The 18,127-nt window shown below is 44.5% G+C and overlaps 1 protein-coding gene across 5 annotated transcripts in view; it reads left to right on the top strand.

Annotated features, from left to right (window-relative positions):
- PIP4K2C (phosphatidylinositol-5-phosphate 4-kinase type 2 gamma) overlaps positions 1-17,986 on the top strand; it is a 35,823-nt gene extending 17,837 nt beyond the window's left edge. For all 5 annotated transcript variants that reach the window (XM_035102519.2, XM_035102537.2, XM_035102546.2 and 2 more), the window contains 6 exons: positions 204-350; positions 6,374-6,412; positions 7,446-7,559; positions 12,601-12,856; positions 14,462-14,565; positions 15,118-17,986. In XM_035102519.2, coding sequence (XP_034958410.1) covers positions 204-350; positions 6,374-6,412; positions 7,446-7,559; positions 12,601-12,856; positions 14,462-14,565; positions 15,118-15,198 — 741 coding nt within the window. In that variant the 3' untranslated portion in view covers positions 15,199-17,986. The remainder of the gene's footprint in view (positions 1-203; positions 351-6,373; positions 6,413-7,445; positions 7,560-12,600; positions 12,857-14,461; positions 14,566-15,117) is intronic.
- The last annotated feature ends 141 nt before the right edge of the window (positions 17,987-18,127 follow it).

Raw genomic sequence — 18,127 nt, 5'->3', positions numbered from 1 at the left:
CCAAAATGCAGGAAAATTGTGGTTTGGGGACCGGGGATCCAACAGAGAAGTTTACGATTCCATTTCTGGATTTGCCGCTTCCTTCCTGAAGTCATCCTCCTGTGCACAAGTCTTGTCTAAGCTTTTGGTGATCTTTGTTCTGGGCTCGCTAGTACAGTACTTAGCAAATAGTACTTCCTGAACATCTTGTTGCCTTCTTCCAGTACATTGTGAAGTGTCATGGGAGCACCCTCCTGCCTCAGTTCCTGGGTATGTACCGGCTCAGTGTGGACAATGAGGAGAGCTACATGCTGGTCATGAGGAACATGTTCAGCCACAGGCTCACCGTGCACAGGAAGTACGATCTGAAGGTAACGGGTAGTGGAGGGCAGGTGGGAAGTATATGCCAAGGCTGGACCTAGACACATCAAAGAAATGTTTCAGTCAAATGTGTTGCAAACTTTGTATGAGAAATCAGGTTAGCAAAAATGGAACTCCACAGCACCATCTGGTGTCACAGTGTTAGAATGCATAAACAACACATATAAAGTGATTTTTCTTTGCCAATGTAGCTGGGTCCCAAGTTTTGGTCCTGTTTATCCATATTTTTCTCCCTAATTTTCCCATGTATGTGCATGATGTTTGCTCTGGAAATCTCCAGTCCCTTGTTAGCTTTACCAACTAGCTGTGGCAGTTGCAATACGTAATGCCTGGTAGTTGCATAATGCTGTGTCTAAAATGCTAATATGTCAGAGCAGTGCTGGGTTTTTGCACCAAAGGCAAAGGTTGTCATGGAATTATGTTACCAATTTCTTATTGAGTTCCCTTACTTGGCCCATATTTATTGAAAAGTTTGCAGTCTCCCCTCACCTTGGCACGCCTGGCTTTCAGAAGTTGCTTGAGTAGATGGTGTCATTATACGCTTTAGTTGCCAGGTGGCACTGGACATAGTCATATCTAGGTGGAGTCCGTAATTGCCTGTGTCTCTTATGTTCTTTTTAAAAGGCCATAAAGTTCTTATCTAGCTTTCTGGCGCTGTATGCCTTACATGACAATACTGAATTTCAAATCATCCTCACTTTGCGGAAAGGAGCAACCATGTATACTAAGACTCAAATTCTAGACTTTAAGAAAGCCGACTTCAGAAAACTTAGGGAAACGCTGGGTGAAATCCCATGGACAGAAATACTAAAAGGGAAGGAAGTTCATGATGGTTGGGAGTTTGTTAAAAGGAAGATATTAAAAGCACAACTTCAGGCAATACAATTGAGACAGAAACATGGAAGGTGCCTGAAGAAGCCAGGGTGGCTATCTAAAGAACTTTTAACTGAGTTAAGATTTAAAAGGGATATGTACAGAAAAGGGGGAAACCACCAGAGAGGAATTCAAACAAATAGCCAGCACGTGTAAAGTCAGAAAAGCTAAAGCACAGAATGAACTCAGGCTTGCTAGAAAGGTTAAAAGCAACAAAAAGGGCTTTAATGGGTATGTCCGTAGCAAAATGAAGAACAAGGAAACAGTGGGGTCACTTAGGGGAGAAGATGGTGAAATGCGAACAGGGGACAGAGAAAGGGCAGAACTCCTCAATGCCTTCTTTGCCTCAGTCTTCTCCAAAAAAGAAAACAATGCCCGACCTGAAGAATATGGAGCAGATGATTCAGCAGGGGAAACACAGAACAAGTAAGGAGGTAGTACAAGAACACTTGGCTGGTTTAGATGTATTCAAGTCTCCAGGGCCAGATGAACTACACCCAAGAGTATTAAAAGAAATGGCAGAGGTGATTTCAGAACCACTGGCAGTAATCTTTGAGAATTCCTGGAGAACAGGCGAAGTCCCAGCAGACTGGAGGAGGGCAAATGTTGTCCCTATTTTCAAAAAGGGGGAAAGAGAGGACCCAAACAATGACCGCCCAGTCAGCCTGACATCAATACCAGGAAAGATTCTAGAGCAGATCATTAAGCAAACAGTCTGTGAGCACCTAGAAAGGAACGCTGTGATCACTAAAAATCAGCATGGGTTTCTGAAAAATAAGTCATGTCAGACTAATCTGATCTCATTTTTTGACAGAATTACAAGCCTGGTACATGAAGGGAACGCTGTGGATGTAGCCTATCTTGATTTCAGCAAGGCCTTTGACAAGGTGCCCCATGATATTCTTGTAAAGAAGCTGGTAAAATGTGGACTAGACAATGCTACCATTCAGTGGATTTGTAACTGGCTGACTGACCGAACCCAAAGGGTGCTCATCAATGCCTCCTCTTAATCCTGGAGAGAAGTGACTAGTGGGGTGCCACAGGGTTCTGTCTTGGGCCCAGTCTTATTCAACATCTTTATCAATGACTTGGATGATGGGCTTGAGGGCATCCTGAGCAAGTCTGCAGATGACATCAAATTGGGAGGGGTGGCTAATACCCCAGAGGACAGGATCACACTTCAAAATGACCTTAACAGATTAGACAACTGGGCCAAAGCAAACAAGATGAATTTTAACAGGGAGAAATGTAAAGTACTACACTTGGGCAAAAAAAATGAAAGTCACAAATACAGGATGGGTGACACCTGGCTTGAGAGCAGTACATGTGAAAAGGATCTAGGAGTCTTGGTAGACCACAAACTTGACATGAGTCAACAGTGTGATGCAGCAGCTAAAAAAGCCAATGCAATTCTGGGCTGCATCAATAGGAGTATAGCATCTAGATCAAGGGAAGTAATAGTACCACTGTATTCTGCTCTGGTCAGACCTCACCTGGAGTACTGTGTCCAGTTCTGGGCACCACAGTTCAAGAAGGATACTGACAAGCTGGAACATGTCCAGAAGAGGACAACCAAAATGGTCAAAGGTCTGGAAACAATACCTTATGAGGAATGGCTTAGGGAGCTGGGTATGTTTAACCTGGAAAAGAAAACGTTAAGGGGTAGCCATGTTCAAATATATAAAAGGATGTCATATAGAAGAGGGTGAAAAGTTGTTTTTCTGCTGCTCCAGAGAAGCAGACACGGAGCAATGGATTCAAACTACAAGAAAGAAGATTCCACCTAAACATTAGGAAGAACTTCCTGACAGTAAGAGCTGTTCAACAGTGGAATTTGCTACCAAGGAGTGTAGTGGAGTCTTTGGAGGTCTTTAAGCAGAGGCTTGACAGGCATATGTCAGGAATGCTTTGATGGTGTTTCCTGCTTGGCAGGGGGTTGGACTGGATGGCCCTTGTGGTCTCTTCCAACTCTATGATTCTATGCCATGAGAGTACAGAGCCAGGGCAGGGGATATAAAGGAAATATCTAATTAGGCAGGAAGCTGGGAAACACAGTGCTGAATTGTGGCATCCAGGTTTTCTCGTGAAAAGCCTTGTTTGCAAAGAATTCTGTGCCTCTCCATCTGTAAAATAGACATGATAGTCACTACATACGGTAGTTGTGAAAACATATGAGCATGCATGGAACTGTTTATAAAAAGATTTAGTATGCACCTTTTAGCATCAGGTCCCAGAGCATGTTAAAACAATCTAAAGTTAGGTCATCTAAACTCTAACTGTTTGAAACAGTTTAAAAATGAAACAGAGTCACTGAAATAGGGTGGGTCCTGTGACTGTGACTTGCACCATTCCCACCTGCTGTGTGATGTGGCACCCACAGAGGCCATTGTTCAGTGGCAGGGTGTGCGATTTGCACCCACAAGCTCCCTGCTTCAGCTCCTCCATCTCTTTTAATGTATCTCTGGTAGCAGGAACAAGAAAGACGTCTGCTCGTAAGACATGAGAAATTGGCCCAATTCAGGTGCTCCTCTCTCTGCTTATTAAGTTGAGATGCTGTTAGTTCCAGGCAGAGTTTTTGGCTGGATGTAGTTGCAGCCTGATGGGTTCATGTGTACTGTAGGCGCAAGTTTGGCTTCCTCCAAGGCAAGAGTGGAGAACCTCTGACCCATGAGCCAGCCATTGCCTGCCCAAGCCATTCCCCCTCCCCAAACCATGTGCACCAAAAACTGATGGGTGGGAGAACAAGGTTTCAATCTGTATTGGCTGCACAATCTTGTTCTCAGCAAGGCTAGGCAGCAAGATTTGAGTGGAGCAAGATCTGGGGATTTAATAGGGAAGGAGGAGGAGACTTGGCAAAAGAGTCACCTTCTCTTAAGTCTCCTCCCACTTCCCTTTTAAGAGCAGTGCAAAAGGGATTTTGACAGGTGTCAGATTTGACCCATGAAGCAGATCCTGATAAGGGTCTGGCCCATGGAGCCAAAAAGGTTTCCCACCACTGCTCCAAAGGGAGCAAGACAAAATCAAGCACAAGTTCAGATTCTGGTAAGGGAAAGTTCAAGCAAAGCAGAAGCCAGGGTCCGGGAAGGCAAAGTCAAATAAACTGGGTAGCATCCTGCATAGTTGCGGCTGAAGCTCAAGCCTGAGAGGCATATGAGCAGATTCAAATATTGCTTCAATAAAACAATGAACAGGGTGGTGATACAATGTCTACTGCAGTCAACGCAAGATATTATCACCAAGGCAAATATCTGTAAACAAACAATCAACATCCATAAAAATGGCAAAAATAGTTTCTTTCCCAAATAGGTTTTATCTTAAACAATAGCAAATGCAATAAATAAATAGTTCACTTGTAATATATCAATGGTTCAGTGTCAGACATCGTTCCAGTAATCCGACATTTCGTCGCTAAAGAGCTTAGTTATCAGGCTTCTTCATGTTTCCATCGGGAGGAGCATAGAAAGAGGACGATGTCCTTCAGTTTGTTAAACCTCCTTCAAATATTGCTTCAGCAACCATCAAACCTAGACTTAAACAGAGGCACAGCTTTGTCTGGGTGAGTAGTTCCGGCTCCGGTCAGTGAAACATCTTCAGTTGACAGGGCCATGGCTTCAATAGCCATTAACCCTGGTTCAGGGGGAGGCTGTGGTTCTGCTGAACCATAAGGGCAACAATGTGACTTTCTCAGGCTAGCAGCTTGCCAATGAAACAGGCAGAGAAAAAAGGTGGAGGCGATCGTTAAGGTATTGCGGTCCTGAGCCATTTAAGACTTTCTAGGTCAAAACCAGCACTTTGAATTGAGCCTGGAAGCGAATTGGCAGCCAGTGCAGTTGGTCTAGGATTACAAAATACAGTGAGGGGGAAAAGTATTTGATCCCCTGCTAAATTTGCCTGTTTGCTCTCTGATGAAGAAATGACCAGTCCATAATTTTAATGGTAGGTTTATTGTAGCTATGAGAGACAGAATAACAACAGGAAAACCCTGCCAAGAAAGCTTTTCATCCTAACACCTGAAGTCTTATTTTAAAAAAACAGCAGCAGCAGCAGCAGCAACTCAGCTACTTTACTGCCCAAGCAGAGCTTTTACAGCAGGTGAGACCTACCTAGGTTCATAATTTGGCTACATCAAAAACTCTCTGGGTAGCCTTGGCAAGTCATGCTTCCTCAGCCTCCTGCCCTCTATGAAGTGGGAGAGAATATAATTGCTTGCCTTATATGGATAAAATGAATAGTCTGTAATTTGCAGGGTGAAGGCTGTTATGCAGTGTGCCATCACCACTGTTTATGTTGCAGCCTTTTGATTCCAGACTGTGCCCTCTGCCTATCTGGATGGAGACACAGAGATTTCTTGCATCTGAACTGGTGCTTTTGTGGTCAGCAGAAGGTGGAGGACAGTGTCCTTAGGTCTCATCTTGCCCATTGTAATAGCCCCAGGGACAGAATTATGGCAGGTATCTGTGTGAAACTCAGTAACAGGAACAGTTTGAACAATATTGTTTTTATCTTATCTCTGGTCAAGGCAGGACAACATCATAATGTATAAAAACACTGCTTTTACTGTTACTATTACTTGGATTTCTTACCCACCCTTTGCCATGAGGACCCAGGGGGTATTGCAACAATATAAAAATAAAATATTAAAGTCAGTTGTATAAAATATACATACTATGAAGAATAGAACGTCGTGGCATAGAATATCAGAGAATTATGTTTAGTGGAATGATACTCTTTTGGAGAGCCCTTGAGGTACTTTTTAGCTTAGAGACATATACCTCTTTCCCCCTCCAATAATGATGATCTTTTGGTTTCCAGCTTGTTTAACTGATGTTTATGTGAATGCTGTGGGCTGGATTCAACCAACAGGTCCTGCTAGCAGAAGCCAGTGCTGGCACAGTGGGGCTTTCCCCACACTCCTCCTCCTATGAGCCCCTTGCGCCTCCCTCATCTACTTTGGGGGGCCGGGGGGAACCCCCAGAACAGCACATGGAGGGAAGAGAGGGAAGATTGTTTTGTCGAGCCCTGATGGAACCATCTCCTTAGCACAACACAAAATCATTGATTTCAGACTTGCCCTGAAAGCCATGCCCATTTGTGCTTATGAATTGTGCTTCTTAATGTTTGTGTTTCTCCTTTTTTTCAGGGCTCCCTGGTATCCCGTGAAGCTAGTGATAAAGAGAAGGTAATTTGAGAATATGGCTTTCTGGGGAAAGGTGGTGTCTCTCCCTCTGCTTTTGATGTGTTGCGGAGTGATTTTTGGCTTGCTGGCTTAAACCCCAAGATGATGATGGACCTTCCTCGTTGCAAAGGAAGATAGAGGCCTGACCTGAGAGCATATTTATGTCTTAAAAAAATTAGGCAAGGGCATATATGCATTTACATTGCACTCCTGGTATCTGCATGTGCTAGGCAGAATAAACAGATCTTGACTAAACTAGAAGAAGTGGAGACTATGGAGGCTTAAAATATGAGCAAAGGGGTATTACAGGCGAGTTGTTTCCTTGGAATAAGTTTGCAGGATTAATGTTTGCATTGACATCAAATTCCAGGGTGTTGAAAGTAGAGATCAAGAGGACAGGGGCTATAACATAGTGGTGGTGCATGTTATGCGAATGCAGAAGATCCCAAGTTGAATTCCTGGTATCAACAATTATAAAAAGGTTCCAGTAGCAGGGGATGGAAAAGGACCTTAAAGAGCAGTTACCACACAAAGGAGGCGATTCCAGGCTTAGGTGGACCAATGGTTGGGAGCATCTCATGGAACTAAGTAGCATTTAACATTATAGTCCGTGGGCTGTGATTCTGTTGGAAGCACAGCAGAATAATGTAGCCATGGGCACGGAATTCAGCTTCCTGAAAATCCTTTTGAGGCACCCTCAAAAGAGTGAGAGGCAGAAGGAGGCAGGGGGTAATTCTGCAGTGATCTCCTGGCCAAGAGATTTATTGCATAATAAAGGTCCTTGTTGCTCTTGAAAGTGATCTTGCTGAAAACTGGGAGTTATTTACGTTTTATTATTTATTTGAAATATTTAGATGGTGCCCTATAACCATGTTCGGCGAGGACTTGCAAGAAGGTAGAAAGCAAAATTAAAAAATACTTTCAGTGCGCTTGTTCATTGTTTTGGCTCCGGTTCATCCAAGTCTAGATTCCGTCAGCGGCTGAGTCAGCTCCCATGCCTCCTCTTTATTCGAAATATGTTTCTATTCCTTTCTAGGGCAAGGAGCTACCAACCCTAAAGGACATTGACTTTCGAAACATGAACCAGAAAGTGTACGTTGACGAAGAAGCCAAGAGAGATTTCATGGAGAAATTAAAGAGAGATGTGGAGGTACTGTGGCTTAGGGGGCCTAGCCCTGATACAGTCACAGCAAGACAGGAGCAGCTGGTCAATGCATATCAGTAGGACATGATCCGTGGGCACAGAAAGGGATTTATTTGCAGCCATGCTTTGAAACAGGCTCCGTTTTTTAGCAATGTTCCCTGATAAAGAGCTTATTCTAGCCCCAAATGTGTTGAGTTTTAATAGGCTTTCAAGCTAGTGTCAAGAAACAGGGATGCTAGTGCAGGGTTGCATCCCTGCCCCCAGTTCCTAAGAGCTATGTGTAACTATTTGTTCAAGGATGGAGAATTGGATCTGGTGAGCAGGATGGATCCTGATCTCCCACACAGTTGCCTGTCCTGTTCATGCTCGTGCAGTTTGGAAATCGAGTTGCGCAGGCCAAGGTGCTGTGCTTTGCAAGGCCCAACAAACAGCAGATTGCCATAGATCACTGGGGCTTCCCAAGTGCTGCATGTTGAGCTTTGTCACCAATCAAATATGTTACTGGGTGTATGACTACAGTTCCCAGAGTTCCCTGAGAAAAAGGATTGAATGTCAAAGCACGATGGGAATTGTAGCTCTGCGAGGGGAATAGTGGTGCCCTAACAGCTCTCAGCACCCTGAACAAATCACAGTTCCCAGGATTCTTTGGCGGAAGCAGTACAGTGCAGATAGGACTGTTTTGGGGGATTGCAGATCTTCCCCACCCACCCCAAACCCAAATTTGCTGCAATGAGATGAGGTTAGGTTCCAAGACTAGAAAAATGCTCCCAGCCACTATCTCATCTGCTATTATATTTCCTTGGGGACTGAGTCTGCAGAACTGAAAATGCTTCTGCAGTGCACGATTCACCCTATTAGCCTTAATGACTGCTAATAGCATGTGAGGTGGGGAGTGGGAAGGCTGCAGATGCTCAGAGTCTAATTTCTAACCCAGTATTCTGCACAGCCTTTCCCCCTTCCATCAGTTGAGTCCCACCCTGACATTCCTCTCCACACCACCCTGAACATCGTTTCTGACCCAAATCAGGGAAACGATAGAAAATTAGGTTTCATGATTTACAGAACTTGAAGCATTTTTGAGGACAGAAATTGGAGTTGCCTAGTGATGGCCCCTAGGAATAATCTGCCTGAAATTTTCCTCGGCATGGATGCCCTTCTGCTAGTTGGTCTCTGTGAAAGCGTCTGCACAGGCCGCATTCACATGAACAAAGAGAGGGGAAGAAGGCCTTGTATTCTTCTATTTGAATGCCCTGCTTCTGTACTCTTGTGTCTTCTCATTTACATAACGCTTCCACAAAGGATTCACAAAGTGGCTTATCCCAAAATTCCCCTCTGCTTTCCTGAGGGAGACACCCTGTAGCATCAGCGTATGCCTCCCATTCAAACTTACCTCAGCCGCAAATATGGACTCTGTTCTGAAACCATATGCTATCAGTGCTCCCAGCTACGTACGTGACACCACAGATTTTCTGAGGAAAATACAATATTTGAACAATCTTCCTAACAATACTATACTAGCCACTATGGATGTGGAATCTCTATATACCAACATCCCACACAATGATGGTTTACAAGCCATAAGGAACACCATTTCAGATAAAACCACAGCGGACTTTGCTACCAAACTCTGCCACTTTGTCCTTACCCACAACCACTTCAAATTTGGTGATGACCTGTTCCTCCAGATCAGCGGCACAGCCATGGGCACCCGCATGGCCCCACAGTATGCCAACATCTTCATGGCAGATTTAGAACAACGTTTCCTTAACTCCTACCCACTCAAACCTCTCCTGTACCTGCGATACATTGACGATATTTTTATTATCTGGACACATGGACAACAGACCCTAGAAACCTTCCACCAGACATTCAATGACTTTCACCCCACCATCAACCTAACAATGAACCAATCTATGCAAGAAATACATTTTTTTGGACACTACTATAAAAATACAGGATGGACATATAGACACCACCTTATACAGAAAACCAACTGACCGACAAACATATCTACATGCTTCTAGCTACCATCCCAAACATACCAAACAATCCATCGTATACAGCCAGGCCTTACGTTACAACCGCATCTGTTCCAACTCTACAGACAGAGAATCTCACCTAAGAGATCTACAGCAAACCTTTTTAGAACTAAAATATCCACCTGATGAAGTTAAACAACAGATCAACAGAGCCAGACAGATACCTAGAGAGAACCTGCTTCAAGACAGACCCAAAAAAGAAAATAACAGAACACCACTAGTCATCACATACAGCTCCCAAGCTAAAACAGTACAACGCATCATCAGAGATCTACAGCCTCTCCTGGACAATGACAGCTCCCTTTCTCAAGCTCTGGGAGGAAGACCTTTCATTGCCTACAGACAGCCACCCAATCTTAAACAACTCCTCACCCACAATAATACAACCACCAGACTTAACATGGACACTGGTACCAGAGCCTGCAATAAACCCAGAGGCCAACTTTGCTGCCACATACACCCAGACAACACCATTACTGGCCCCAACAACATCCAACATACCATCTCAGGACTATTTAATTGCTCATCCTCTAACATTGTGTATGCCATCAAATGCCAACAGTGCCCTTCAGCTCTCTATATTGGACAAACAGGCCAAACCCTACGCCAAAGGATAAATGGACATAAATCTGACATCAGGAACCAGAAGACAGAAAAACCAGTAGGAGAACACTTCAATCTCCCAGGACATTCTATACAAGATCTCAAAGTAGCTGTCTTACTACAAAAGAATTTCAGAAATAGACTGGAAAGAGAAGTTGCTGAATTACAACTTATCACCAAGCTCAAAACCATGGAGGGACCTGGTTTGAACAGAGATATCGGATTCTTATCTCATTATACATGATAAGCGATCTTCAGCCATCTCAACCCTTGCTTTTTCATGCAAAACCATTTGCAGTCGTTTGCGGTCATCAACAGCTATCAGTCAGTCAATCACCCATTTCCACCACCCTTCTGAGTGATCCCCCCTCCCCATCCCCACCCCTCCCCACCCCTTCTCTACATAAGTGCCTGGAAACTTCCATTTCACTGTATCTGAAGAAGTGTGCATGCACACGAAAGCTCATACCAAAATAAAAACTTAGTTGGTCTTTAAGGTGCTACTGAAGGAATTTTTTTTATTTCCCTGGGCCTAGTCTGACACTAACTACAACTTTGAATACTTGAAATGTGCATAACTTTATTTATGATGATGGTTACTTCAAAGATGGATGCAGAGAAGTACAAGGGGAAACTGAGCCATATGTTGTTAATATTCGCATGCACAAGGATTTACGGTGTATTAAATTTTATTGCATTTGCATTTTTCCCTTCCTGTAGCAGAGGTAATTCTTCCCTCCTCTGTTTTATCCTGACAACAATCTTGTGAGGTCAGTAAGGCTGAGATGATAGTGAGTTTCATGGTTGAGAGAAAACTTGAATGAGCCGTATGGTCCGTCCACCAAAAGAGCTGTTGTAGCATCCTGGTTAAGCATGTGAGATTTGAACCAAGAAGTCCTTGGAACAAAATCTCAGATATGAATCTTACAGCCTTGACCCAGCACCTGGGATCAGCAGGTGCTGCTGACCTGATCTGTGTGTACTGAGATAATGACATGAAGTGCTTTGAACATTCTCAAGCACTGTAGAAATGCAAATTATTAGCACTTGTAGTGCTACTATTATGCCAGGGTGGCATAATGGTTACAGTGTTGGCCTATGACCTGGGCGACCAGGGTTCAAATCCCCACTCAGCCATGAAGCTCACCTTGGCCCAGTCACCATCTCTTAGCCTAACCTTCCTCACAGGGTTCTTGTGAGGATGAAATGGGGAGGAGGAGAACCATGTACCATTGAGCTCCTTGGAAGAAAAAGGTGGTATATAAATGTAATCAATAAAAATATATAATTAATAATAGTACTGCATCCATTAATACAAGTTAACATTTACCGAATAATCCCTGCTCCTTCAGTGCTTTAACTTCTCTTTCAGTGAGAATGAGAATGCCTTAAGCATCTGAAGAACTCAGGCACATATTCACACAAGCATGGACTGAGACCCTAAAGCAAAGCTCTCTAGGTCTGTAAGGCCCCATATTGGGGTGTGGGAGGGTTTGTGGCCACTTCCCTGCCTCTTGATGTCAGTCGTGTCACTTGTGCATGACGTTTTTGGCTACTATTGTGTAAGTGTTCAGTCTGGAAAAGTTTTGGTGAGTTTGCCAGCTTTCTCAGCATTATGAAGAAAATACTGACTACTAATGGTGCTTCAGTCAACTGAGCGGAGGCAGAACATGGACAGGAGTCTGAGAGTCAAAACCTGGAGGCATTCCAGTTACAAAGGAGGTACACAGCTTTGAACAGCCAAGGCAATTAATCATGGGCTCAGGCTGCCAGGAGAGGGTGGTTCTCTTTTCTTCCCTGTACCTCCCCCCCCCAAAAAAGAAACGCCACATGCCACCTTTGGATTAAAGCTGCACTCCCTTTTTAAAGAGGAACTGGTCTTTATTTTTCCTGATGAATCCAGAGTAAATTCTGCCCTCTGGGTTTTGCACTTGCGATCAGTAGCTGAATTCCTACACAAAAGATAATTTAATCCATAGTTAATCCTTGGTATGTTTATAAAACAGGCAACCCCCAGTTTGCACAAGGGTTTCATTCCGGATCATCGCGTGGAACGGCGGAGCATGTATAAACCCATTATGCACCCCTTTCCAGCCATTTCCAGATTGCCACAATGTACGTGTGTACATGTCTATTGGACACGTGTATCTTGGTTGTTGCCTGTATTCTGTTGGAAACTGCCCAGAGTGGCTGGGGCAACCCAGTCAGATGGGTGGGGTATTATGATGATGATGATGATGATTATTATTATTATTATTATTATTATTATTATGCATTGCACATGGCGTTGTCTGTTTTGCTCATGCAAAACAACCAGTTTTTTAGAGGCATTCCGCTTGTAATAACTAGAAAGCAAGCCCATTGTTAACTTCTTAGTTTACTGACAATTGTGTCCATATGTTCAGTTCCTAGTGCAACTAAAGATTATGGACTACAGCCTACTGTTGGGGATCCATGACGTGCAGCGAGCTGAGCAGGAAGAAGATGAGGATGTGAAAGAGGAAGAGGAGGATGGAGAGGGTGAACCTGGGGGTGTGGCATCAGTAGGTTCTTATGGAACTTCTCCTGAGGGCATTGGCAGCTATCTCAACTCCCACAAGCCTTTGGGACCTGGTGACTTTGATCCTTACATTGATGTCTATGCCATAAAAAGTGCTGAAAGTAAGTAAGGATAAGAGGGAACTTTCCACAAGTCAACTTTGTCTTTAGTCAAGACACCTTAATTATCCTCTGTGACACAGGTGTCAGTCTACCTACTTTGATTGTATATTTCACCGAAGGCGAAATTCCAGCAGCAATTCCAGCAGTACACATTGCAGCTATCTATAGCAGCTCTCCCTTTGCCCCTATGCTTGTGGGAGCCACAAACCACAATCCTTGTTTTAGGTTTTGTGTCTCAACTAGGAGTCGTGGCTAGTTTCCCCTCCTCCCCTCAAACAAACCATGATGTATGAAGCTAAGATTTGTTTTTGACTTCTATTTGCTTCTGTGAAACAAACCACAACCCCCAATTCAGATAAAACACTAGACCTAATCCAGGGGTCATGGTTTGTTGCTCCCGCTTGTAGAGAAGTGAAGTAGGAGCCATCTACACGCTCTTGGTTAACTATACTTTACCATGACATGCAAACATGGCTAAAAGAGAGTTCTACCATGAATGCTGTGGCGTTAACTGGGGAAGAAAACTGCAGAAATCAGAGACAGAACTTGACTAGATTGTTGTGTGTGTGCTTGCATCAGCAAGATTGTAGTGCAAGTATGTTATCTACCCTTTGGCACCAAATTTCAATGCCTTTTGATTTTTTAAGAAAAGGTTGTAGCCCTTGAGGGTGCACACAAAAGCTGTGTCAGCTAGTGCCTGCTACAATCTGAGATGACAAAACTGATTTACACAAGATACCCATGAACAAGCTTCCAGTTTTGCCTTATGTGGATCCTGTTGTGATCCTGAAGAGCTTCTTGAGAGACTCTTCCGTTAAAAAATAGGTCTTGAAAGTCCTGTCTGGCCCTCTGAGCCAGACTTCTCTTCTTTCAAGTCATCACTCCTTCCTCCTTTGCGTCTTTCTTAAATGTGGAATCTAAATGCCAACTAAACTACACAAAAATAAGTAGATGTGTGCATCTGCTCAACTTGCTTAGTTTTGATTGCAGAAAATGTGGCTTGTGGGAGAGAGGGGGGCACACACAGCCCTTGCTGTAGGCGAGTCAGGTGGATATCGGCTTCCTGGAGAGGAGTTAAGTTTTGATAATAGGGATTCTGAAGTTCACTTCCTGCCACTGTAATACTTTCTGGATGCTACCACTGGTGGCTTCATCTGTAAAATGCAGGCTTCATTAGGAAGAAACATGTAGAAGATGAATTAATCGTTTGTGAATTGTTTGCTATACTTGGGGCAGGAAGGGATTCTTCCCAAATTTAACTGATATAATCTAATGTTCCTTATGTGACTTTTTTGTCTTTCCTCCCAGGTTGAGCTTGTTTTACTTTCTTGGGTTATTGGACATTTTTCAGTTCTTATGCTACTTTGATTTGGTGCATCCTATTAATTCCTACTTACGTCCCATATACCCTGGACGATGTAGTTTTATGCATTGAGTGGGGGGGGGGTGCTGACAGGTTGCCTCCTGTCCCCACCCAGTCCTAAGATTTGGTAACTCACATTTTGCCCTGTTGGAATCCAGCATGAGGGGTGTGTGTGTGTGTGTGTGTGTGTGTGTGTGGAATGCGGAGGGTAGCAGTGCCCATGACTCACTTTACTTTTCCAGATAGCCCCCAGAAGGAGGTTTATTTCATGGGCCTGATTGACATCCTCACACAGTATGATGCCAAGAAGAAGGCTGCCCATGCAGCTAAGACCGTCAAGCACGGGGTGAGTCTGGCCTGCACTGTTCTTTACAATGGGCCCCCCTAGGTGTGGGCTCTGGTGGCCCACAGCTAGCCTTACTAAATCAAAGTCAACTACATCACCTACGTGAGGATTTCCAGACTTCAGGTGAATTTCATAGCATCCATGATGGTGACTAGCCACAACCTAGACCAAAAATGGCGAACTGGTGAGACAGAGTTCAGGGGGTGGGGTGATAAAAATGTCACACCCTGTGAATGACTTATTCAGAAGTCATTTTTATTGCATGATTGGCTTAATCCTTTTTGTGCCAAAGGCACTTCCTTGAAAATAAAGTGGCATCAAAACTAAACTAGGCCAGGGTTGGGGGTTATATAATGCCAAAGCAGACATTGGAAAGCACATGTGTGTGAGAGAAATGGTTGATCGAGGCCATTTTCAGACTTCTGTTCAGATGTTCTCTCTTCCTTGCCCTTCCAATATATTTGCTCCTCAAACTGTTGTTATTCCTAGTGTGTGTGTGGAAAGATAGGGGCGTTTTATGGTGGTTGTTGACACTTTTGTCTTCCATTTCAGGCTGGTGCAGAGATCTCCACGGTGCATCCAGAACAATACGCCAAGCGCTTTCTGGACTTCGTCACGAATGTATTTGCTTAGCAGCTGTGCAGTCTGTCTTGTTGGCTGAAGCTTAAGATCAAAGGCTTTCCTGCCCTCCTCCCCCCACCTGTAGTTCTCCCTCCCTCCTCTACCCCAATTCTCAGTAAGAGGGATGGTTCCCCCCCTGCTGTTTGGGTCAGCAGGAGAGTTGGGTTGACTTGAGCCCCATTGTGGCTGGTCTGGGAGATGGCTGCTGAATCAAGTGCCTTATCTTTGACCTTTCATCGGGATGAACAACCGTCCAGAGCACTAAACCTAAGCGGGAGAAAGATGGCTGGCTTCAGATTCATCCCAGCATTGATATTCTCTATCCTCTAAACTGTACAGGGGACACACTACATTGGTGACTCTGGTCAGGGCAGGATCTAAGCTCGCACATAAGGTTTAATGGTATTTTATTCAGAGACCGAATAATATGCAATAAGAATTTAGTCTTGTGCCTTGAAAGAAGGGGGTCAAGTGGATTCTTCCCCATTTATGCAATCAACTCCCTCTGAGGGTGACTGATAGTATATATTAACTTACCCCATGATACCCAGTGGTAGTGCCTATGTGTTTCAAAGTCCTCCTCCTTACTCTTTACCTCTTCTTTCCCACCCCTTGCTGGAGGTTGTGCTGTAACCCACCCCTCCTGAGTGGCGCTGGCTCCTTCCAGCACTCTAGTGAATAGCAGAGGCCTGCCACTCGGATGAGCATCCTGTGAGCCTAGCAAAACCCCCAGCAGTGCAGCCTCCACGAAACCTTGTTGCCAAAGTTCTGCTCCTTACGACAAGAGCCTCTTCCACGAAGGGCTGCTTTCATTCAGCAGTCCTATGATTCTCCCTCAGCCATCACTCCAAAGGGTTAGAACTGATTCAGGGTTTCGGAGCTACTTTGGGGCTGCCAGTGGGGATTTGAGAATGTCCCCTAGGTGGCCTGCTGTGCCTGCTTTGGTAGAGGGAGATGGATGTGTGCAGGGGAGAAGAGACAGAATTATTCTGGCCCTGTGTAATATACTGCATCCAGCTGTTCCCCTTGCTTTAGTATGTACCAGTAAGGCTGTGACTCTAATAAGTCCTGGCTTCCCAGCTCCACCCAAAGATAGCTTGTCCAGTTGAAGCCTCCAGAAAATGTCAAGGCGGAAGCCTTATCTGCTCCCTGTTTTAGCCTAGCTTTTGGGGACAGGATGATGTGGAAATGCCATGCCCAGGACTGGGATGTTTTCAGAAGCATTTTGTGTGCGCGCGCAATCTTGTGAAAGGGGCTCTAAATGTTTCCTTCTAACAAACCTATATGCTGTGGGATGTCAACTTGTCTGTCAATAGCTGTGTGATGGGGTTCTCTGAGGAAGCAATTGATACTCCAAGGAGCTGTGAGGTGTCTTAAAGAGAGCATCCCTCCGTAATAGTGTATTCATTAGTTCAGCAGAGCACAGCTGTCAAGGTTGATGATAGGCCAGTTGCTCTTCCTGGCCTGGCGCACCAACTTAACACGCCATGGCAGCTGTTCTGGTAAGGAGAGGGGCTTATGGCAGGCTCTGGCAGTGGCACAGCCACCCAGCTGGCTGCTTTAGGCCTGGAACTTGGGGTAGTGCTGTGCTCTTCCATCAGTTCCCTCCCCTCTGCCCCCAATATTGTGGTTTTGGGACTTGATGCCATTCCTTTCAATGCAATAAAGCTTGTGCCATGGAAACATGCTTGTGCCCTGGGGCTGTTGTACTATCAGCCCCTTTTCAATGTTTCTTATTGTATAAGACGTTGTGTATTTCCAGTTCACTCTTGTATCACATAGAAATAAATTATTGAACCAGAAGTTGTCTGCATGCAAAAATCCAGCTGTACCTGAGCTGCTCCTATTCTGCCAGTATGGGAGGAGCCCAGTGGAAGGACAAGGCTGCTCTTGCTCGTTTGGACTAAAAACTGTACCCCAGTAGCAAAGAGAAAATGCAGGGGGGCAAGGGATCTTACACAAGCCCTAATACTGGTTGCTTTGCATGCCTATACTGGCCATGGTGATGGTTCTGGACACAAAAATCATTATTACTGCTGGCAGCCAGGATTAATTAGGGGGAAGATGATGCACATATTACTTGGGGTGCACCTGCCTTTATTATGTGCTGCTTAATTGTCCTGACTTGAACTTTCTCACTGAAAATAGTTTTGGAACCTGTGCCCTGGTGTTGGCTGCCCTGCCTTTTCCGAGTGCCATGGTGTCTCGTTCACTCTCAGGCTTCATACATAATAAATCTTGTGTTCATGCATCTAGAAAGGCTACCATCCTTTGCAACGGCAGTGCAGAATTTAGTGCAGACTAGAAGCAACCCTCAGCCTGTGTATTGGATCAAATAAACACATATACTGCCTTAACTTCTTTGAATGCAATACTGAGAGGCTGCCCAGTGCTGCTGGAGCGTGTGCTATTATTAGATGTAAATGCTGTTTCTTGCTTTTCCAAGTGCCCACCTCCATGGAACACAAAGAGTGCCTGGGTGGAATGCAGTGAGCCTAAATAAATTAAAACAGAATGCTTAAATACCCATTACTACGGCCTCCTTACTTTTCATTGCAGCCAATCTTTACAGCCATTCAGAAAATTAGTATAGCTAGCCTGAGAGCTGGTGTAGTAGCCGAGGATGTAAGCCAAGAAGTTCCTGGATTCAAATCTTGTCCCAGTTGCAGACTTGCCAGCTGGCCTTAGGCAAGCAGCTAGATAGGCCTATGTCTGCCTTGTTGATCTACTACTGTAGAAGGAGTTCGTTACAGGTAGGTAGCCGTGTTGGTCTGACGTAGTCGAAACAAAATAAAAAAACCTTCCAGTCGCACCTTAGAGACCAACTTAAGTTTGTCATTGGTATGAGCTTTCGCGTGCATGTTATCTGAAGAAATGTGCATGCACACGAAGGCTCATACCAATGACAAACTTAGTTGGTCTCTAAGGTGCCATCACCTCC

This window comes from Zootoca vivipara, chromosome 2 (assembly GCF_963506605.1).
Source record: "Zootoca vivipara chromosome 2, rZooViv1.1, whole genome shotgun sequence".
Classification (NCBI taxonomy): domain Eukaryota; kingdom Metazoa; phylum Chordata; class Lepidosauria; order Squamata; family Lacertidae; genus Zootoca; species Zootoca vivipara.
This window is presented reverse-complemented; position numbering and strand designations above follow the sequence as displayed.